The sequence below is a fragment of the Falco naumanni genome, chromosome 5 (assembly GCF_017639655.2).
Source record: "Falco naumanni isolate bFalNau1 chromosome 5, bFalNau1.pat, whole genome shotgun sequence".
NCBI classification, from domain to species: domain Eukaryota; kingdom Metazoa; phylum Chordata; class Aves; order Falconiformes; family Falconidae; genus Falco; species Falco naumanni.
The window spans coordinates 16,309,132-16,333,313 of NC_054058.1; the positions used below are offsets into that span (position 1 = coordinate 16,309,132).

General features: G+C 41.1%; 1 protein-coding gene across 1 annotated transcript in view; it reads left to right on the forward strand.

The window, feature by feature from the left end:
* The first annotated feature begins 6,863 nt into the window (after positions 1–6,863).
* ARFGAP3 (ADP ribosylation factor GTPase activating protein 3) overlaps positions 6,864–24,182 on the forward strand; it is a 35,869-nt gene continuing 18,550 nt past the window's right edge. The window contains exons 1-7 of the mRNA XM_040594731.1: positions 6,864–7,036; positions 12,952–13,070; positions 14,257–14,329; positions 17,893–18,024; positions 20,037–20,120; positions 22,332–22,419; positions 22,806–22,862. Coding sequence (XP_040450665.1) covers positions 6,968–7,036; positions 12,952–13,070; positions 14,257–14,329; positions 17,893–18,024; positions 20,037–20,120; positions 22,332–22,419; positions 22,806–22,862 — 622 coding nt within the window. The 5' untranslated portion in view covers positions 6,864–6,967. The remainder of the gene's footprint in view (positions 7,037–12,951; positions 13,071–14,256; positions 14,330–17,892; positions 18,025–20,036; positions 20,121–22,331; positions 22,420–22,805; positions 22,863–24,182) is intronic.

The window sequence follows — 24,182 nt, forward strand, 5'->3', positions numbered from 1 at the left end:
CCTACCTCGCTACAACCTCTGTAAAACAAAGAAAAGGGATAGGATAGAGAATGGTATACTGAAGGTTGGATATCCAGCAGCAGTACCTCCTGGTTACCTGGAGCTGCCTCTGCTTCAAAAAATAACTTTAAGATGACATAATATTTTTCCAGCCTTTCTGATTTGGCAAAAAGTTGTTCATTCACCTCACAACAACAGGAAGCTTGGTAACATGGCTGAAAGCTTATCTAGTAGTCAATTTTAAGAGCTGCAGATTCTGTTCCTGAAATGAAAGAATAAAGGTAATCCCAGTTTTACTAGAATTCTTCTACTTCCTTATTTTGTTTGAACTAAACCAGCAATTTCAGAACCTGAGAAGGGTTGTGTGGTAATTGCCACTACCACGGTAGATAATAACTTCAATGTGTTTGATACCTATCAGTTTACCTGCTAATGCTCAGTATGTATATCAGCCTGCTTTACTTGCTGTCTCCTGTTAGAAATTCAGATTTCTGTGTGATAGTGTATTAATCCTTTAGCACAAAATTTCACAAATACTTCAGGTGCTTCTCGAACCTTCCATTCAGGGGAGAGTACCTACATCTGACAGTTCTACTGCACACCTGTTCACATTTCAGAAGGTGTAACCTCTAAGAATGACTATGGTCAGTCAGGTGAGGTCTGTGCCAGCAGGGTGTAGTGTGGGTGCCTTGGGAAGAGTGTAGGAACAGGATAACACACAGTGATACTGCAGCTGTATTATTTCTGGCTTTCAGCAGTCTGTGTCTTTGGTCATATGAAATTAAGAAAAACTTAATTCTTTTTTCCTCATTTTGAAAATTCAGTTCACTGTTCTGGCAATAACTGAACATCACACTACTTTTCATACATATCTAAATGAAAGAGTTTAGGAAAGAGAACTTATGATCAGTTCCAGAAAGAGAACCAGTAATGTTCTTTCTTGGTAGTAGCTAGTTCTGACCCCATTAGAGAGGTTCAGACTGTATTTTTATTCAGCATTTGACTTTGAAATTCTCTTGTTTCATCTGGTCAGTCAGTACTGTACAATATGCTTTTGCAGCTGTTTTCCACTTCTGTGATCGTAAGTAATTATCATACTGCCACCTTTCTACTTACCCTTTTTGTAGATAAATATTCAAATCTGTAAGTCCAAGCATGAATCCCTCTGGGACACACACTGGTAACCTCCCACTTCTTATTACTGTAGTCAGTAACTGATGTGTTAAATGATCATTTCCTTTATTTTGTGACAGTTTACTTCAACTTTTATGAGGGACATTAGCAAGAATTTTTGAAAATCCAAGTCACCTGTTAACCTCAGCTCGATCACCTGTGTGACCCATGAAACCTCTAACCCTGTGAGGTAAACAACCATATCAATTGTGAAGTACTACAATGATAGTTATTTCTAGAATCCATATGCAGAAAACACTGAGATTTGATAGCCCTGGCATAGATGAAATGCTATCATCTCACAAATGTAGGTGGGTTTTGCAATGGGATGCTACTTCTAGCTGTAGCTTTGCAAGTTCCTTGCATTGGTAATACAAATGGCTTACCTAAACACAACTATTTAGTGTGCAGAGGGGCTGTCTGCAAATTCCAGTATAGTAACTTTAGCTTTGTACCAGGCAGTGTTGAGATGTAGACGCTTTCGAGAGTGGAAAGCTCCAAGAAACCTCACCTGTTTGAAGCGGTTATGCTTCTTGATGTTATCAGTACAAACAATGCATTTGTACTAAACAGAAATGTATTACTGATGTGTTGGACTGGTTTCAAGTGGTTTTTAACATAGTTCTTAAACTTCATTTCCATATGGTGGGAGTAGGCGTCTGGATGCTTGATCTGACTGTTCTAGAGAATAGATTTTCTTTATGGATTATTACTGGAATGATACATGTCTGGGACTATGTTATGTCTTGGAGGATATCATTTGCAGAGGGAAGCTGGCCTGAAACTTCTTGAGCTACAGCTGTACGAGGCAATAGTTTTTCCTTATGCACAATATAGCTGTGAGCAATGACAAATCTTGCTCAGTGTGTCCAAATTTTCTGAAGGGCATCAAGCACAATTCCCACTTATCCTCTGGCTCTAATGGAACCTTTGGGGCACTGGGGGGGTGGGGGGGTGGTGTGTGTTTAAATCTAGCATGACCTAGGACTATACGTGTATTTCATCTTTTCTCAGCAGCAGTGTGAGGAGAAAGCAAACATCAGGGGCTTGATAATAACTGGAGAACAGCACTAATAGAATTTGACAGAATTAATAAGCTTTGAAGGTTGGAAATGGCAGCAAGTATTTTGGAGCTGTGAGACAGTAGATGGCCACTGAACCTCTAATTCCACCCAACTCCATGCAGGTGTAACTGCCTATTTCTGGTTATCAAATCAGCCAAAAAAGACTTAGAGAACAGACAGTTCTCCAGGGATCATTCTGAATGGTTATCCTTCTTTGTATTTGTACATCCTGTTGGAACTATCCTGCAAGATCCAGAAGCCTGAGACTTCTGTTGTGGCAGTTGGATAGGTGAGAGTAGGAGAAAGCACTGGAAAAGGTTATTTTGCTTGTGCCACATAAGCGTACAGAGTAGTTCTGGCACCCAAAAATTGGGTGTCAACAAAATATTACAGGGAGAGCCCATGTATTTCAGGCCTAACCTGGCTGTGCAGAGGGAGGGGGCATTAGCACAGAATCATTCAGGGAGGAGGGGTCTCAAAATGTCTCCAGTCCAATCTCCTGCTCCAAGTGGGGTCACCGTTCAACTAAGAACAGGTCGCTGAGGGCTTTGTCTGTTTGTGTCCTGAAAACCTCCAAGGACAGTTTCCATAGTTGCTGCAAGCAAACTGCTCCAGTGTATGATTCTCCTCATCACGAAATCTTTTCTTTGTGTCAAATTGTAACAGTCTTCTGGGTGGTTAGAGAATAAGAGCCCTTGGTTTTTGATTTGCAAGACAGCAATGCCCAATGCCATATTCTAGCATGCTGGCTGCATTTGCACCTGATTAAAGGGCTTATAACACACACAGCCTTTCCAGGGAATGCTGTACTTGCCAGGCATTTGTTCCTGAGCGTACACATACAGCATTCTTCCTCCATGTATATGTTTGTCATACCAGCTAGCATGGAAGCAGTTTTTAAAAGGTTCGGTGTGCACTGGGAATACAAATTCCTGTATTATGGACATTCTTGGAAACCATTAGCAAGATACGATATTATTACACTGTGGCATAATTGGCAAAGCAGCCATTGGGGTCCACTTTCCCACCACTGCTTCTGTTCTTTCTCTGTGCCTTCCCTCTTTCTGCAATCCACTCAAATCACAAACTTGCTGAAGAACAAGAGGCCCACCTCTATTCCCTGGAATAATTTATAACCTTTCAGGGCTTATTCTGATGGTTTCTGTTATTTAGACTCTAGTTTGCTTCTCCTGTGGGGCTGGGCAAAGTCAACCATTAGAGGGAGTATAGGATATGGAGGCTATTTCTAAAATTTCTTGAACAAATCTGTGTTCTTTCTTATGGACAAACAAAATGACAACACAACGTGCTGTGGATAATGGGACCAGGGAAGAAACTCCTTGGACAGTTTTTGGTCAAGATGAAAATCTGCTGAGGATTGAGGACATAAACAATGTCAGACTAGCGGAGTCAGTCTTACTCACAGTGCTGGTCTACTGCTGGGTCTGAGTAATGGCCTACATTGCACGTAACAGCTGTTCACCAAAGCAGACTATGCTCCAGTGCCCAGTCTTACAGGCACCCTTGAAGGTAAGTTCTTTGTTTTGTTTTTTGTATTTACTCAATGTGCAGAGCAGCTGGTGAATCATGAGCACTGCCTTCTCCTCGGTGGATATAGGCCAGCTCATCCCTTCCTTCTGGTTACCTCCATTTGCTGCATTACCTTTCTCCTACAACCTAGAGACTGCTCTAAGATTGCCTCCAGAACCTGCTTACCTCCATTAGGTTCATAAGCATTGCTAAATGCTTTTCTTCCATCTTGTCTAGAACTCATCTCCTAGCAGTCTGCTGAGCTTGCAGTCTGCAACAGAGATCCGTCTAGCATGCGCATCCAGGTAGGTGAACTGCAAAGAATGGCCTTAGGATAGAGGCACTGTGTGAGACCAGGTGGGCAGTGCAGTGTATTTCTTAACACTGGGGCTGACATGCTTCTTACTTCCTGGGTGGGGACTTGTGAGCTATGTGCACAAGGTGGCTCTGAACAGCTAGCAGATTTTTGACATCCCAGCTCAGGGGCAGAGAGGTACGACTTCCTGAAACAGGCCAGCAGAAGACAGAAGAATCATTTCTCTGATGGTGTTACTTGCCTGGTGCTTCCCAAAGACGCACTTGGGGTCTCTCGGGTTGCTGCAGTGGCAGGAGCTAGCTGTCTTTGTGTGCCATTGCCTGGGGAGGCAGCAGTGCCACTGGGCAAAGTATGGGATGATAAGTCCTTTTCAAGGATCATGCCAGACAGATCAATCTTCAGGATGACCTTGTTTTTCTGATGCTAATTGTTCCAATTAACTGGCAAGGCTGTACCTCTCCTGCATTTTTTTTTTTTAATAGTACTTAAAAAAACAATGTAATGAACTCTTTTTCCTTTGTGGAAATTTGGCAACTTTTTCTCTTTGTGAGGCCAGCAGCTGTAGGCTGGTATGGCAATCCTCATGCAGTCATACAGGATTTGGCAAGTATGTCTGGAGGGGAGCGTGCAGTAGGGAGCACCTATGACTACACAGGCAACGTCTTCCTGAAATGTAAACTTCACTTGTAAAGGGAGGTCTCTTAATAGGTATTATTGATCCCAAATGATTGTGGAGGGAGGTGATTGTATTTGTTGCTATGCAATAGGCAACAATTTATGCTTCTACAGGCTCTGATGTTTTAAGTCTCGTCCCCATCTTGGTTATATGCAGACGGATGGGTTTCTTGGATGGCTATGCTACACTTTGATCAGACCCCCTACCTGTCCTAATGCCAACCTGAACAAAGCTAATCTGGAGTAAAGAGGTTGCTGGCCTGCTATCAGCAAATACCCGCACTCCAAAAAGAAGAGTAACATGTTCATGCATTCAGCTGCTTCACCAGTGACTAACTCCTGGTGATCAGCACGGTGATCCAGGTTCAGGGCATGCCTCTGAGTCACAGCGCTGAGGTCCGGGTGTGAGGACAGCACACAGCATATGCTCCAGTAGAAATCCCTGAACCAGTGCTCAGCTGTGCTGGGTGTGTGACTGCTTCACGCAGTGTGGCCAGAGCCGAGGCAGTAATGATGGTCTCATCACCCTGAGCAACTTCCCCACCGACCGGTAAGAACTAGGCTGTTAGCTTCTGTGGCAGATGGCAAACCTCTTGTACTTAAGGCGCTGAAGGTGATACAGGTTTGAGCAGGTGTCCTCAAACTTTTTAACCAGGGGGCCGGCACACGGATGAAGTGGCAGGCAGTCATCTGTGGCTGCTTGGTTTCCCCCCCAACCCCCGGCGGGGGGGTTCTGTAAATACTGGGGGGGCAGATTGAGGACCCTGGGGGGCTGTATCCAGCCTGCAGGCCGTAGTTTGAGGACCCCTGGGTTTGAGGCTGAGGGGCTGAAGCTAGAATTCCATGCAAAGCTTTTGACTATTTAGATGGGTAGATAATCTGTGGCCCTGTTTTTGATAGATGGCTAGAGCTGACAACCTCCAGAGGTCCCTTCCAACTTAGCCTTTTCTGAAAGAAAATTATAGAAATTTTGTCTAAACTTTTTTTTCTATATATGGATAACTACACAGTCTTACCTATGACAGAAGAGTAAGGGAGAAGGGGATACAGCCTTGTGAGCCTTGATGGTCTCTGATAAAGAAGAGTGCTAAGATGCCAAGCTCTGAAGATGCTGTCGCGGATCATCTTACCACTGCCAAGCTGAGTTCTGTAGAGCCACCAAGTAATCTTTCTGCTGTTTTGCAAGGGTTGCCTGTAAAGACTTTGTACCTTTAGTTCAGTGCTGGCCATGAAGGACCCAGAATTGCTCCTGCAGGACCTCTGCAGCAGCCCGGCCAATGTTCCAGTAAAAGGGTCCATTAGTAAACAGGTTCATCTCTGCCTTCACTGAGCTTCGTGGCCAATCCTGCGAAGTGGAGTGTGAGGGAGACAGCTGTGACAGATGGTCCTGTGTGCAACCCCATTCAGTGCGGTGTGGTTCAGGCACTCAAGGGTTTTGAAGCAGGGACACTGTATGTTAACAGTTCCTGACCGTATTTCTGTTATTCTGTTTCCTGTTCTGAGAGGCTTTATGATTTCAGATTTATGATCTGAAGACGCTGCTTTTGAATGCACTTAAAACCCGTAGGCTTTTTGTTCTGCTGGTTTGGCAGTGCCTCATTTGTCCCTGGCTGTGGGCTTTACTGGTAGAGCAGAGAGGGAACGGTGGTTTGAACTCTAATTTTTAGAGCGCTTGGGACCCACTTGTTGAGCCCGAGAGCAGAAGCAGGTCTGGCACGGCACCCGCTCCCTCACCTCTCCTCAGGGGAACGCGGCCGGGCCGCCTCACACCCCGCCGACGGCGCAGGTGCCCGCGGGTCTTCCCGCCGGGCGCGCCGCTCCCCGCTGCCGCCTGGGGCCTCGATGCAGCGAGGCCCGCGTGGCGCGGCGCGGCCTCCCCCGCCGTGCCCTCCCCCGCCGCGCCCCGGCCCCCTCACGGCAGGGCACCCACGGCCGCGCGCCCGCCCCGCCGGCAGGCGCTGACGCAGCGGCCCGGCTCGTCTCCAGGGCAACCGGGAGGCGGCGGGCGGGGGGAGCGTCGCCCCCTCGCGCCACGCCGGCGGCCGCAGGCCGCGCCCCGCCGGGCTGAGGGAGCGCGCGCTGCGTGGCCGCCTCCCGGGGGGGGCGGAGCGTCCCGCGGCGGCGTGGGGCGTCCCGGCGGCGCGAGCGGGCGGCGGCGACTGCTGCTCTCCTCCGCGGCCCTCCCGCCTCGCCCCTACCTGCCGGCGCCATGTGCGAGCCCAGCAAGCAGGACATCGCCGCCATCTTCAAGCGGCTCCGCTCCGTCCCCACGAACAAGGTAAGGGTGCGGGGGCCGGGGCCGGGAAGCAGCGCTCCGCCGCTGTGACACGTCGCACTACCGGTGTGTGTGGGGGAGGAGTGCCCGCGGCCCGCCCCGCCGAGCCCCCGGCCCGGCAGCCCGCTGCCGGGGGGGCCCTGCGAGCGGAGGGAAAGGCCGGGCGGGTCCCGGGCGGGCGGCCCGGCGGCGGGGGAGCCTCCTGCCCGGCGGCGGGGCAGCGCTGCCTGCCCTCGGCCCGGCCGGCCCCGCGGCACGGCCCTGCGCTGGGGGCGCCGCTCCGCTCCGCCCGGGCCGGGTGCCTGAGGGCTGCCGGGAGGGGGGCGGCTCAGCCGAAAATAAAAAGCAAGTTTCTACACAGCGCCAGCGTAGAGCGTTGAATGCGTTTTTCTTTTCTCTTCTTGTTGTTTTGTTTGGGTTTTTCTTATTTGTTTTGTTAATCGAAGCAGCACAGCCTGTTGTGGCACGGCCGCTTCTGTGACGATCAAAGTTTGGCGTTCTTATCGCGTTTGGCTTGTCCGGTGCCAACTTCAATATTTCGGTCTTGTAAAGCCCTGTTGGTTGTTCAGTATCGGTCAGGTGCGAAGGTGTGCGGTGGCTTGGCTGCCACCTGGGGAGAGTGCAGCAAGGGGACATGGCAGGAGCCATGGGTGGCAGAGCTGCCTTCAGCAGCGACCTGCTCCCGTGCAGCTTTTTAGTGCCCTCTGCTCCGTTGTGCCGGCTTTATGATTACACTGTGAACATACCTGGAAAATACACTAGGAAATTCTGGGTTAGTGTTATGAAGAAACACTTCGGTTTTGTTTTCTGGGAATATGGATCCGGAGATCTGTCTTTGATCCAAAACTGACTTCCACACTTTGAACACAAATCATTAAGACTGTGTGGGCAATGGACATGTGTCCAGCTTCTGAGAAAGCAGAGCTCAAAGATGAACAGTCACCAACTAGTTTCTAGCACAAGTATTGCTAAAACTTTGCAGTGGAGTAAAAAGTTGAAGGAAGGATCCTCATCCCAACAGGGAGAGTAAAGAGAGTTACAAGCTTCTGAAATTCACTGGCACAGTGTCTTGAGAAGTTGTGTAGTGCTGGATCGCTGCTGTGATGCTTTTTCTGTATTGGGATCACAAGAGAATCGGAAAGTACTGCCCATACCTCATGAGGGTGAAAGGCCTGAGGATGGAGTGCCTCAGACGGTTCCCCTGTACTGAACTTGTGGCTGTGGTACCAGTGGTTGTTCAGGCGTATCATAGAACTTTAGTGCCGGTGTTGACAAAGCAGTACTAGCACAGTGTGTGCTGCCATTTACATTAGGTCAGTTTGAAAGAAGTAGCTCAGGCACAGAGAACTCATTAACACTGCAGTGAAGCCCCAGCCTTGTTGGCCTGTGAAGACAGAGTGGAAAGAGAGTGGGAAACATCAACAGCTTAGATCTCACAACTCTCCCATGCCCATGTATCCAACTAGTCTTCTTGAGTAAAAGTTGCTGCCATCAGTTTATCCTCTCATGTTTGATTACATCTTGGGTTTTTTTTCTGTTGTGTTCTTATGCAGTCTGTCCCTTTTATTTGTAGGGCTTTTCTGGGAATGACAGACACGAGAAAGTGCAAATGTTAAAAAGGTCCTGTATTAAAAGCTTAGTAATATGCTTTAACTGTGGTGTTTATGTATATAGTTTGGGAAGAACTGCTATCTCTTCTGTGCAGCATCTGGGCTTACGGGCTGCCTACTGTAATCAGGCATGTACATTTACATTGTTCTAGGTGGTCTGCAGTTCTTAGTGCACATAGGCTTAAGAAAATAATTCTCATTGAAATAAATGTGCAGTTTAACTTTTGGATTATAGTGTGTTTAAAACTAGTGTTTGAACAGTTGTCTTGAAATGGACTTCTCTAATTTGATCTTAGTGTGCTTTGTATATCACGAGAAATAGCTCTTTTTGAGATCTTGGTGTCTTTGGGTATGACATAATACAGAACTGCCTGATGACACTTAACAAACATGTTACAGTTATTAAATAGGCTGTATTTTGTACATATAAAAATGTTTATAGTCCTTGAGCTACCTGGTGTTGTTAACTTGAGTGTTTGTAAGGCTCACCTGTTTTGAAGAATTGCACACTGAGGCTGTGCTGTATAGTCTCTTTTAATCTGGCATAGATCTATTCCTCTGAAACTGTTAGTTTTTCATTCTCTTCTCTCTGATTCTTGCTTTTCTTTACATGAATATATTTCTTTACGTGAATAGTATTCATGTTTCTGCTTGGACACCCAGAGTAAGGATCTGAAGTGGCTGAAAACTAAGTGTGCACGTTGTAGCGGGGGTTTACCAGTTCAGTTTTGTTATTTCGGTGTATTATGGGTGCAGTTTGTGTGTGTGTTAGCGTGGGTTTTTTTTTTTACTCCAGGATATATAGTTTAGTATTTTGTGTCTCATTTAAGTCATTTTAAGACCACGACACTTCTAAAATGTACAGTCCTGTCTTCTTGTGACAGACATTCCTATCCCTATCTGGTATTACTGGTCATGTGGCTGTGATGTGAGTTGGACCTACCTTTGCTCTGGGTCAAAGCAGTGCAGTGCTTGTTTCCTGTAGGATCAACAAGTGTGATTATTGTTGCTGATGCAAGAGAAGGAAAGTGTATCTGGTTACGGTGGCTGGTAACTAAGAGAGTAGCTGCGTGGATTTAGATCACCTTCAACCAAGTGTGAAACTGCCTCCTGAGTTTTAGCTGGTTTAGTGTTCAGGCAGCTGTATGGTAGTCTTGTGTGCAAGGAAAGGCAGGCACAAGGAGATGGGGAGCAACTCTGTGGCATTAGCCCCGCTACATGGGAGGTTGAAAGTGTCTAACTATGACCTCAGGAATAAGCGAGCTGGCTGAACCGGCTCACCTCTTCTGAAGTGCCAAAACGAACATTTCTATAGGCTATGTATTATTACATTTCCATATCCAATAACAATATAATATATTTATTTATTAACATCTTGCGCAAGGTGAATGTTGTATGATTTAATGACAGCTTGCTATGGATTATATCCATCTTTGTGTTTGCTCTGGTACAAACATCATGATTAGGGCTTTTGCTGTATTGGTGGTTTTTTTTCAAAGTGACTGTTACCAAGTCGATGCTGTCCTGAAATGATTTAACACAAAATAAAAAGGAATGCAAGTGTATTTTAAAAGGAATACATTATTCAAGCGTATCCTTCAAATTTATTTTTGTATAATTATTTTGATGTTTTAGTTGTAACTAAATCAACATAGAAAATAAAATTTATCTGTTTTTTAAAATGGAAACAATTTCATAGGGTGGCTCAGAAATTGGTTTTAATTTTTTTCTCCCCAATTCTTCTTAAAATTTCTGTGGTGAAAAGCACTTTAAAAATTGAGGAAAACTAAGGAAAATTAGTCTAGATGTTAATGAAACATGCTTCTATTTCTGTTGCATAACATGTCAGAAGTGGAAGTTCCTACATTACTTTCACAAGAAAATTATATGTTCCTAATTGCATCACAATCCTAAAAGCTACAGTTTAAAGCATATGAGTAATTTTCATAGGTGTCTGGTAAACAGCTGAGAATCCTGCATGAGTGACTGCTTTGTGGCAGCTAGCTTCCAAAGTGGTGCAATTGACTTTGAAGATGTTGAAATTAAGAAGTGCTTCTAATTGTACTGGGGAGGGGAAGAGAATCTTTAGGGATGTTTATAACTGAACTTTTCTAAGCATGGGGTTTTTGTTGGGTTTTTTGCGTTTGTTTTTTTTTTTTACCACCTACTGATGCTCAGTGGTTTTGTTTGACATTTGTACTCCAGGGAATTTCTACAAGGCTTTGTACTGTAAGTCTGCTTTGCTCTCCTGTATTAGTAACAAGATCAGGACTGTTCTGTTAGCTTTGGATTCAAGCAGAATCTTCTCCTATTTTGTTGTCCCCATCATCCTTTTAGTTTTGTAAGAAAAAGCCTAAAAATAGCCAGTTTAAAAGGAAGATGAGGCTCATGATGTTTTTTAAGGAACTGCCTCAAGGAATGGAGAGAATTGGGCAAAAGAGAATGAGTTTTGACTACTAGGCTGTGTTTTCATAGAACATGGTATACATCAAGTGTTACTCATTCTTCTTCCCTAATTGCCTGTATATCATTCTTCAACCTGTGCTTGTTTCAGGGACTCCCTCTAACCCCTCTTTTTGTCACTCATTCTGTGTAGCTTTTATCTTGTTTCTTCTTTCCACTGTATGTCAGCGAATGACCCCATTTCCACATACAATAGCGGGATACATACATGACTCAACATTAATAAATGTTAAGTCTCTGATGTGAGAGAAAGAGGGGACTTGCACATGCAGAAATTGTGACCTCCATGCTTTCTGTTTGTGTTACTGGTCATTAGCCTTATTGAAGCTCAGGCTTAAAATGTTCATATGTGGGAAGAGCTGATGCTGGATATGCTGGTGAACTTTGCTTGTGCCTGATAAATTTGGACTGTACAAGCTAAACAGACCCACACTTAAATGAGCAGTTTAGCCTCAAATTGCTCCTGGGAGTTACTTGAAATAATTTGGGTGACAGATGAGCTGACTTCAGTGCAAACTGAGGGCTTGTTTGACTGGGTATGTACAGAGAAAAGTATCTCTAATTTAGTGGATGAATGGAGTTTCTAGCAAGGAGTCTTCTTAACTTTTTTTTTTTTCCAGCCTGACAAGGAGGTGGCCTGCATGTAGGGTGTTCTTTATGTTCCTACCTGACTTGGAATAAACTTTTTTTAAAAAATGTATTTCTCTGTATAGCTAGAACTTCCCTTGCTCTCTGAGAATGCATTAGATTTATAGGAGGATGTTAAAGGATAAAGTTGCAGGTTGGCACTCCGTTGATTTGTGTGTAAAAGCTTGTCTCTCCATGGAGTTATTTCTTAGTAAATGCCATTGACTGTACCTATAGATGGATGTTTTTACTGTAGAAGTACATCTTTGCAGCCTTTATAAATACCACTGAAAAAGCATTGATCAGATAATCAAGTGCTTTCATGCAGGAATAGATGTGTGCGCATGGCATTAACTTGGAATAGCTGTTTAGATTTGTGTTCTTCCTTGTGTTTGAAAATTGATTCGTATCAGAGAAATCCTTTGTTCTTGCCTTCCTTGGCCAAAGAAGCACAAAATTCAGAATAGCTGAAACAGGCCTTGAAGGCTGTGGTCTGCAGAACTGCAAAATGTATGAGATGCAAACACACACACCTCTTGTTATTTTGGCTGAATGTTAGGAGTGACAGAGGATAAGAAATTAATGGGTTTGTCTGTGCAGTAATTGTAGACATGTTTGCTTTTTAATCAGTTTGTTACGGACAGGCAGAAGGTTGATACAGCAATACATGTGTGATACGTCATACAAATAGCAATGTCTGGCAGAGGGTGCTCGGCTAGGCGGTGCACAGAGTGGATGCTTTCTTCACACAGTTGGATTTCAGTGGCTTGCTGTAAGGGTCAAGGATTCTATATAGGAAAGTAGATAATGATGTCATTAGTACTGCTGATAACTGCAGTTGCATGTACGTTCTGAGGACAGAGTAGGCTCAGTGGTATGTCATGAAGAGAGCCTGCCCCTGGGAAAATATTTCTTAAACACTTTTGTATTTCAGTAGTGCTGAAAGTGCTGTGTTATGTGTGTGTTTGAACTCGACTGATGTGGGATCTTTGACCCAGTTTCTCAACCTGTGGTCCGTGTGTACACTGGTTATAGTCAGGAACTGGGAAGGCATGTAGTCCTGTCTAGTTAGGGCAAAGACACAAGTGTGGGCAGATTGCATAACTCCTCTTCATGGAAATTAAGTTTGATCACTGTAAGGGTATTAACATGACCTATAATACAACTATAAGACATGGCTATGCTCAAATCCTGTTATTGATCTTTGTTTTCTTTAAGGTATGTTTTGACTGTGGAGCAAAGAACCCTAGCTGGGCAAGCATAACATATGGAGTTTTTCTCTGTATTGATTGTTCAGGGACCCATCGATCACTTGGTGTTCATTTGAGTTTCATTCGGTAAGTAGTTGGTATATTTTTGTAGTAAAAATTGCATCTTTTAATTTTTTTGTTTGTTCAGATAACTGCTTAGAGTGGAAAACCCATTCTTCTCTCAACTAGTGATTCAGACCCATTTAATATTAGTGTTGGCTTTGATGTATCTGATAGCTGCAGGAGAATTAGGTAAATAGACAGGGTTCAGCAGAATTTGTACCATGCTTTTTGTGTTAGTAGTGCGCATTTGTTCACAGGTCTGCTTCTAGACTGAAGATGATGAAGATGCAGAACAGAGTAAGCATGTTGAAGTGTTTTATCATTCCTTCAAAACAAGACTGAGGCAAATACTAGTTTATTATCTTCAGCAGTGTTACAGTGTATTGATCATAAAGATAATCTGACCCCCAGCAAGCCGGTTCAGAGCACAAAGTAGCGTTTTGCCAACTTTGCTTCCCCAAGTAGCTCATTATGGTGTCCCCTGAGTGCTAGTACTGGGGTAGTCAAGGGCTACCCTTTCTGGCAGCTGTTTAGCTCAGTCAGTCAGTTGGTGCAGTAAATCTGCACCCTGAGCTTGTCACATTTCAGGTGAATAGCCTAACTGATGGTCTGTGGGCCTTTTTGCCCTAATAAATAATTACATACTTGAAATGCAAAGTTCTGCTTGAAGTGAGTGAGAGCAATGCATCCAAGAATGGATTGCTGATAAAAGTAGCTCCTGTCAACTAAAATTCTTCCTCTGTTGCCTTTTCGCTGTATACAAGAGCATTACAAGAGGCCTCTCAAGAATCCATTCCTAATGATCATGTTATTAATTCTCCTCCTGCTCACCAAGCCCCAAATTGTTGCTGTGATATCACATTCAAATTGTCACTGTCCTTTACATGTGATTGTCATCTGCTGTTGACATGAGTTCAGACATGATCCCTGGAAATGTACCTTATTAGTGCTTTCTAAAAGGGAAAAGCTGTCAGCCAGAAGGAGTGGGGTTTTTTTCAAGCTTTTACAGTTTGAAATACTGTGTCAGTTCTACATGGCTTTATTAATTTGTTTTGCGCATTGTGTATTTTTGCAGATTTATTTTTTTTTCTATAGAAGCATATTTTTCACTTTACAAAAACAAAGGGGGAGAGAAACACTGAAAAAAAAGGGGTAAAGAGATTTTTAAATGGCTTTGTTGATAACATTAAAAATGTTTCCTTCTTTTTAGATCTACAGAACTGGATTCCAATTGGTCTTGGTTTCAGCTGAGATGCATGCAAGTTGGAGGAAATGCAAATGCTGTATGTACTTCTGAGTATTTACTTTGCACATTCAAACTTGCTAGGCTTGGAAGCTTTGTCTTTCCTTGGCTCACATCTTGGGGATATTCTTATTTTTCCAGTCCATTTCTCTCTCTCTCTCTGTGGGTTTTGGTGTGTGTTGGTTTTTTTTTTTGTTTTTTTCTTTAATGGAGCAGATCATCTTGAGTGCCATCGCATGGCATGTACAGGACAATCAAGTGATCAGGCCCAGCCAGCACGGGTTTATGAAAGGCAGGTCCTGCTTGACTGACCTGATCTCCTTCTATGCCAAGCAGACCCGCTTAGTGGATGAGAGAAAGGCTGTGGATGATGTCTGCCTAAACTTTAGAAAAGCCTTTGACACCTTTTCCCACAGCATTCTCCAGGAGAAACTGGTTGCTCATGGCTTGGATGGGCATGCTCTTCTTGGGGTAAAAAATCTGGCTGGACGGCTGAGCCCAAAGTGTTATGGTGAATGGGATTGAATCCTGGTCACAAGTGGTGTTCCCCAGGGCCCAGCACTGGGGCCAGTTCTGTTTAATATTTTTATCAATGATCTGGATGAGGGGATGGAGTGCACCCTCAGTAAGTTTGCTGTTGACACCAAGTTGGGTGGCATTGTGCCTTAACCTTGGCCAGCAACTAAGTACCATGCAGCTGCTACCTGCCCACTCCCCCTGTCCTGGTGCGATAGAAGAATCAGAAAAAGGTAAAACCTATGGACTGAGATAAGAACATTTACAAACTGAAATAAATTAATTAATAATAATTGTAATGAAACTGGAGACAAGAAAAAAGAAAGAAAGAAACCCCAAGAAAGACAAATGATGCACGATACAATTACCACCTGCTGACTGATGCCCAGCCAGACCCTGAGCAGCGATTGGCTCCTCCTGGCCAACTGCCCCCAGTTTATATACTGAGCATAACATAATATGATCTGGAATGTCCCTTTGGCTTGTTTGGGTCAGCTGTCCTGGCTGTGCTTCCTCCCAGCTTTTTTTGCACTGCCTCCTTGGCAGAGCATGGGAAACTGAAAAGTCCTTGACTTAAGAGTAAAGCACTACTTAGCAACTACTTAAACATCAGTGTGTTATCAACATTATGCTCATACTAAATTGAAAATACAGCACTGTACCAGGTACTAGGAAGAAAATTAACTCTATTCCTGTCAAATCCGGGACAGGTGAGAGTGTTGATCTGCTTGAGTGTAGGAAGGCTCTACAGAGGGATCTGGACAGGCTGGATCGATGAGCAGAGATCAGTTCTATGAGGTTCAACAAGGCTCAGTGCCGGGTCTTGCACTTGGGTCACAACTATGCCATGTCACACTACAGGCTTGGGGAAGAGTGGCTGGGAAGCTGCCTGGTGGAAAAGGACCTGGGGGTGCTGGTTGACAGCAGGCTGAATGTGAGCCAGCTGTGTGCCCAGGGGGTCAAGGCAGCCAACAGTGTCCTGGGTTGTATTAGAAACAGTGGCCAGCAGGGTGAGGGGAGTGCTTGCCCCTTATCTTTCTTCACTTGTGCTTTGTCCTTAATGTTTTTCCTTTAAGAAAATTCACCCAGACTTGCTTTCCATTGGCTTTTTCTTAACAATTTTCTTAAGTCTGCTTTCTTTAAGTCTAACACTTTAATATTTTGTGCTTTTTTCTATTTTTTCCTATTGCCATACAAAAAATAACTAATTTGGATCGTTATTATTTATCTTCCACTTTTGTGTTTTCCAATCAAACTTTTTTCTTTGAATTAGGCATTCAGCAGGTCACTGTCTCAGGCTTACAGATCTGAGCAGTTGCAAGGTGTCTTGTCCCTCTTTTTGTTCTGCCTGTCCTTTCTAAGTTACATCTTTCTGTATTAATACAGATGTTATATGAATTTACTCATCCACTTTCTGTTACACCACTTAGTACATAAAAATCACAGTTTTCGCTAATCAGAAGAGGAAGATTGCACGAAAAATATATATTATTGGGTGGAGTTTTTTTAGCCAAAGGCTTAAAAGCTTTTGTTAAACTATATAAACTTTACTATACAAAGGATTTAAGGCGGTTGGAAAGAAGAAATGGCAAAGTTTGAAAAGTAGTTCAGTTAACCTGAGAAAACATACTACCAGAAGAATAACAGTAAACCTTTATTATTTAATTTTATGAATTCTTGTCTTTATGCTTGGATGGCACTGATTCCTATCATACATTTTACCAAGAGATATAATACACTCACAGCCACCCCTCAAATACATCCATTTCACAATGGCCTGTTTTGGATTTCTTGGGGGGCTTAATACCTGAAACTTTAAAGACCAGTTTATAAACTGCCTGGATATTTTAAAAAGTAAAACTAACATTTTTCTTCTAATTGAATTAAAAAAACATTCTCTTTTTGTTATAATTAAATGCCAAATTCTGTTCTTACTAACTACTGTTTAGAAGCACTATCAGATTAACATTAATAATTTATATTCTGTAATTTGTTGATGATGCTGAATCTTGGATAACAGCAGTCCTGAGCTTTGTAGATATGTATCAGATTGCTAAGTGTTCTTAGTTCCTTTTGTTTTCTGAATAAATCTATGAAGACTGGAATTAGGGTTTACAAAATAAAGCTTTGAAAATATGAAGTTCATAGGTGTATGTATTTCAATGTAAATTTGGCATCTGTGATGTTTATGGCCGTTTCTGTTGGAATCACAGAAGTTGACTGGCAATACCTGTCTTCTGCATGGTTATTGCTTAATTTTCATATGAAGTCTGGCACTTGTCTACTAGATTTATGCTTTGCAATTGCAGCATAGGAGGTCATAACTTTAGGTTATCTAGACTTGCTGATCCTATCAGAAGCTTGTTTATTATGTTTTACTGCAATAGTTTGACATGTTCTGTGCAAGAATGTATGATATGATTTGCTAGTCAGTTCTAGGTACTGTGCTAGTCAATTCTAGGTACTGAGAAAGTGATTGGTTTTGATCTTTCAAACTTGTGGAATTCTGATAAAAATGTATTGATTGACTTTTAAGATCCTAAATCTAAATTAATTTTTTTCAGTTATATGTTCCTATTTTTATGTAAATGTGCAAGCATATAAATATATATGGGTACATATATGTGTGTGTGCGTATGCACACTTTTCTTTTGAAGGAAGACCATTTTTATACAGTTGTTCTGATGCTATTGAGCATAGCATAGCATGCTAGAGATGAAGCCAAGCAGTGGCTTTTAGAACATCAGAAACATGCTTTGAAGCACAGGTACTGGCAATCAGTTTTACCTCTTCCTTTCTACACTTAATTTCGAACAAGGACTCTTAATATTTGATGGCAAGCTTGCATTTGTATATGCTTTTAAAACATCCCACTAAGGTATTTGTTTTTTCTGTTGTTCTATTTATACCTCAAGAAGTTGCCAGAATGGAGTTTTCATTGTATTTTGGAGATCTATGTCGACTTTATAATACAGAAGATGAGGTGTAGGTAGAGGGGTATTTTGTTGCATTGTGATGCATTTTTATGGAAAATGGCATTAGTTTTAAAATTCTTTCTCATAGTATTTTCCGTGTTCTGCTTCATAGTCTGCTTTTTTCCATCAACATGGATGCACAACAAATGATACCAATGCAAAGTATAACAGTCGTGGTGCTCAGCTTTACAAGGAGAAGATTAAATCCCTTGCAACACAGGCAACAAGAAAGCATGGTACTGATGTGAGTAGTGTGTGTCCTGTGTCATTAAGATTCCTGAAAAACTGTATTGTCTTTACCCCTAGCATCCTTTTAAGTTTCTAATTGGTAGTGCAAATGATGGTCTGTTTTTGGAGGTGCTAGTACACATTGCAATGAATAGGCGAGCTGGGAGTAAACTATAGCTTACCCTTTTTGTTTGGAAAATGAATATTGAGGTAGAGCTCAACTGCTCTTTTTCTGCTCTTATTTCTGGATCATTTCTGGGTTCCTCAAAACACTAATTTTAACATCTGCAGTAACTTCTAGGAGTCTAGGCAGAAACTTTAGGTATTCTTCAAAATAGAGACTTCTTTGTTTGCAGGTCTGCTCCAAAATTATATTAGTTGTATTTCAGAACAAAAATGTCAGCACTTGTCCCTGAACTACATTGTACATATCTGGAACTGAACTGTTATTGAGAAATACAACATGCAGAAGTGCTAATAGAATTAACTAAAAAATATTTATCATTTAAGTAGGATTCAATTCAAACAGATAAGTGTGTGGTTTTGCTTGTTTTCCCTTCAAAAATAATATTTGACAAATTAGCAAGTTATATGTGTCCTGAACTCACTGTTCTCCATTAAAAATGCTGAAACAGTTCACTCATGCTGTCAGAACATTGTTAGGTTGCTGACAGGAAGAAGTTATTAGCAAAGTATGCAGAATTTGTTTGCTGAAGTGTTAAATAGGTTTGACAACAGTTCTGTTCTGTGTACACAGAAAGCATGTTTTGATTATTTAATTCAGCTTGTGTAAGTCCGTGACAGATTCATTTGAGGTAGATTGGATGAGTGGGAATTAAAACAAAAGCAAGAAAACTTGGTTTTTTTCCTAATCTATGCATCAAATAGCACAAAATTTAATAGATTGTGAAAAAATCTATATTATAAATGATACCAACAATATAATTCACCTAGCTACCTTCAGGGAGTATTTCTTTTGAGTTACTTTAAATGTAAAACATGTTGAAGTAAATATACCATGTGCATTTAAGTTGGCAGCAAGTTCCCCAAATAACAGTTTGAAGAACTGTGATTTTCTTGCTTCAATTACAGATGCTATCCAATTGTTTGATTATGTATTTCTTATTTTAAAAATTTAGTAAATGATATACTGCAAGCTTAGGTGATTATGTGGTATCTAAATTGCTGAAGTAAGTTATTCAGATAATTAGAGTTATTACCAACCACCCCCTCCCCTGTCACATTTGAAAAGAATTCTCTAACTACTGATAGTCAGTTGTTGAATGATGAGGTAAGCTCATCAAACATTCAGAAACCTTTTTGATGGAGGTCGTTATTTTTGGTCATCTCTCTTTTGCACATAGTTGAAAGAACAGTGAGAAATTATTTGCTTGTGCGTAATCTTGAAGTGAAGATCACAAGTTACAGTCCCGTCCTGCGCAATGCTAAGAATGATGTGTTGCCCTGTGAGTCTTCCAGCCCACCCTGAGATCAAGCATTGTGCAAAGCTGTTAGCATCTTGCAAAATGTTGCTTTAACTGTAGCAGAGGTTTTGGATCTCTGAAATTAGGTGGGAAGATTCGCCACAGTACCAGACCACGCTGATGCGAGTCTGAAAACTGTTACCAGTGACTACTAGAGTTATGTTTTCAGATTTGTTTTGCTTTGGTCAAAGTAAAAATATTAAGAGGGAAAATACCTTATATGAGAACATGAATAAACTTACTTATTATAAAGCTCTAGTGATACTAAATGTTGAGCAAACTACTTCAGCAGAGCTTATACTGAGAATTGTGTTAGGGAGGAAATGGGTAATGTGAAGAAACACATCAAAGATGCATGAAATAAAAAAAAGGAATGTCATATATTGAAGGTCAAATAAATTTGTAAGGAAAAATTATGTACCAGGAAAAAAAAATCCAATCTATTTTTAACCTGGGGGAAAAAAAGGTAGTTTTAAGATTAATGCAATTGAGGAAAGTATATTCATGCAATTGTCCTGTAAAATTCTCTCTCTTTGAATTCTAGCTGTGGACAGATGGATGTGGAATGCCACCTGTGTCACCTCAAAACAAAGATGAAGACTTTTTTGCATCCCATGTTTCTCCTAAGGTATAGATAACCCATATTTAATTCTCATTAGCTTTCTAAATACTTAGGTTAAGTGTGTGCTCTGTGATGAAGGTTAGACCCTGAAAGAAAACCTTACAGAGAAAGTATAGCTCAGTGATTTAACATTGATCTGCTTCTGCTTTTCCTTCTGCGAATCTCAAAATTCTTCCTGGATGTGAACCACTTTCTAAGGTGGTAATTTAGAACGACCCAAATAGTAGCTAAATGTGGCATGAAACTGTATTTTTTGTAGGCATATAATTCCACTTAGACTTCTGATTCCTTGCTTGTGAGTGTTCTGATTTAAATATACTTTGGTTTTTAACCAGGAAAGTTTAACAGTTCTTAAAACATTTGCTAAGCAGAAGCTTTTTTTCTTCCTCCAAAATTCTTACATCCTCTTTGAAAATGTTAAAGTAACTTTCTGAAGGGCATTGCTGCTGTTGTTTTTTATTTATTTGATCATACCTCCTTAAGGTGATAGGTGCTGTGTTTATTTCACAAATTGTTTCAGAGACTCTCTTGAGTCTGGTGTTTGAAAAACACCAATGAAAACAACTTCAGCAATTCTGATCTTTAGCTTAGAACAATTAAGTTATTACTATGCCTAGAATTCTTAAATATTGCAACAGTATTAAGTGTTCTGATATAATTGCTTTCTAGTACAGTTGCAGTCTGTGAACACCTAAAACAAAAGTATGTTCATGAGGCATATTTTAGGACCAAGAATTCAAAGAGCTTTGGTATATGGGATTAGCAATTGTTGTGAAAACTCTTCACCAGTTCATATGTTAATGCCCCTGTCATGGTGTCGTGGTTGAACGTGTGCATTAGCACGCACAATAAAAACCTATGCAAGTTGCTCATATTTGTTCCTGGGTAAAGAAAACAGCAAAATTGATGTGACTTTTTAGTGAATTTCTAGTGTATATGGGATGCTTAAGGATGAGAAAAGCTGTTATTTAAATTTAAAATTATTTTTTTCTTTTGTGACATTTCAAAATGTAATTTTTTGTTCTATTTGTGAGGTTTCTAAAATGGTGCATTTTAAAGGGAAATTCAGCCTTTTTACTATTTATTTGTTTTATTTTAGGAACTTCTACTGCAGCCAATATTTGAATGTCTTATAAAAATATGTTTCAGTGTCTTTGAAACAGTGAAAGAGTGTTTACATTTTACAGACTGGGAAGATCACTGTGTTACTCAGAAATGCTCATTGCAAAGACCAAAAAAACCAGTTATTGTGAATTCTAGTCTAGTGTCTTCATCAGAAGATACCTGTCCCGAGAACAGAAAAATAAATGCAGAATTTCTTTTTGCAAAAGGCAGCTTGGAAGAATGCTTGCTGTTGAGTGGGAAAAGCATAAACTGAGGCAAGCTAATGAGAAGTTTAAGCAGAAAAGTGTAAATATTTTTGTGGCTGAGGACAAGAAGTAGGAACTTGATACAAACCCTCTTAAGAGACTGTATGGGTAGGATAAAGTTAATTTTCACAACAAATATTTTGAGTAGCTGCAAAGGCAAGGAGGTTAGAGACAAGCAGTCTTTGTATCTCAGGGCAGATTATTTGGGTATGGATGTTTTGAGAGAGGTGTCAGGAGGTTTTGAGATTGAGATTTTAGGGAAGAATAAGTGTGAATTTATGGCAGTGGCACAGCACTGGTGGAAGAGATAATACTAAGTTGATATTGTTGTGACAAGGTCACGAACTGGTGTGTTGAGGAGGGTGTGTCTGAGGGAGGTGGGAGGACTCATCAGTAAGCCTTGGGAGAACCACTCACAGTCAAAAATTGGAAGTGCAAGAGCTTAGCCTGGGGAGAAGGCTTGGTGATTATATGTAAATAAAGGATCCCGATTTCCTCTACTGTCTTAGTGTTATGAGTGAAGACAATTAATAGCCAGCATACAAAAAATCTAAAGCACAATTAAAATGCATATTATGTTTTTGGATGGTAAACATACTGAAATTTCTGAGAGGGAAATAGGAGCGCTCAGGAGTGGTTGGAAATCAGCTCACTTTTACTAAAGGCAGGCATTTCTTCTAAGTTTAATAACTGCCCTTCTGAGAACAGGTTTTAAACCTAGAAGCTGTAATCTTAAGAATCCAATATTACTAATCAGTGATGCTTTGGCAGTTTTTGAGCTTAGTGCTTATATTTATTTGCTGTATTCTATTTTGTATGTGCATTTGATTTTGTAATTTTATTCAAGGCAAAGAATACAGAGTGGGTGTTGTCAGAGCCAGAGCCAGTTTGTCTACAGCAGAAAACTTCAGAAAACATTCCAGAATGCTATGAAGGTATGAGTGATTCTTTGTTAACAATAAGCTGCGCTTTTTTAATAGTCTCTTTGTTTAGGCTCTTTTTACCCTACTTTAATAGTTAAATAAACAAACCATGCTAATAATACAAGAATTTTGGAGAGAGACTGTTTTTTAGAGAGGAACTTTTTAGAAGGGTTATGTTTGAATGTGTGGGACTGCATGTTCCTTTAATAATGTTTAATAGAAATCAAAATTAAGATTTGATTCAAAAGATTTCAGATTAATCTTTAGGTGCCTGCTGCTCTTTTGTTAATGCTGTATGTATCAGGTAGTACCCAGAGTACAGCGAGTTGTGTTTTGTTGTTTTAAGCATTCTAAAGAGCCTTCCGATATTCTTACCCTTGTTACTCATTATGTTTTAGGACCAGAACATGGACCAAGTGTTGATTGCCTTAGTACATCACCAAAAGCTGCATTAGGTAATGACTGTAAGCAGAAGATGATAGCGGCCAGTATAGTGTACTTAAATATTCATTTGTGTGAAGAATGTATGACTGGAAAGAGGTGTGGAATTCTTACTTCAGTATCAGCGTACACGAATTAGTTGGAACATCTGAATTTGTATTACAACTCCTCCTATTAAACAGTGTATTCCTCCTAAGAAATTAATTTTAGTCAGTGTTGTTCTGGTTTTATCTATTTTATCTTAGCCAACCTGATGAATTTAAATGCTACAGGTATCATACCTAATAAAGGTGACTATGTTTTACATCTCCTGTAAGACTGCTTTAGGTTCTGCATTTAAAGCACACAGGTGGAATAGAGCCTTGTGCTGTGATTAATGGCCTGTTACTTATGTTAAGAAAACACATCTTGTACTAAAAGGTCAGTCTTTCTATCTAGACATAGTTTTTATTCCTTGTAGTTGTAATCCAGTTATCTTCAATGTCCAGAATCTTAATTTGCTTAACACTGAAGAGTGTATCATATTATAAGTAAGTAAAAAAACCTTGAAGAAAATAGAATAGAATAAAATACATCAGAGATCTATGGTTTTGAGGATCATCCTGCAGGAACAGGTTTCTGAGAATAAAGAGTATTGATTCTCAGTAGCACAGTGTTAGTAAAGAAGTGGTGACTGTACTCACTCAGTACTTCAGGAAGGTATGTTTTTTATCACTGTTTCTATAGTCACTTGGTTTGGGGTTTTTTTTGAGAGCTGGAGACTAGGGAAAATAGCGAACCACATACACTTCCTGGTTTTCTCATTTGTATCTTTAACACATGTTCTCATAAAACAAATGCTTTTCTTGTTTGTTTTGGTCATCAACAAGATTTATCTTATGTGAAGCATTTCTGTCCTGTGTATGCCTGTTTCCAACTAAATTTCAGTTCAAAGCAGTTTTTCTGTACGTACAGGTATTCAATAGGAGTTGTTGATTGAAAACTTTTGATCGTAGGAGATTTACCCTGGCTTGGGGTAGCTGTCAGGAAGGCACAATACAGTGCCTTACAGCATGTAGTGAGTCCTATTAGGGTCTCATTAAAAATACCAAGATTAGGAGTTTTGTCAGACTTCATGCGGAGCTGAATGTAGGTTCATTTCTATGTTTCAAGATTTAGGACAAAGCATTAAGGCTTGAACTTTCAAACTTCATGTATAAAGCTAGACTCCCAATACCTAAGCAATTGAACATAGAGTATATTGTCACTTCTGATAATGCTTGTGAACTTGTTTATGATGATAGAGGTATGTTTTATCTGTGTTAAACGTAGTCAATACCTTTCTAGCCAGGAAA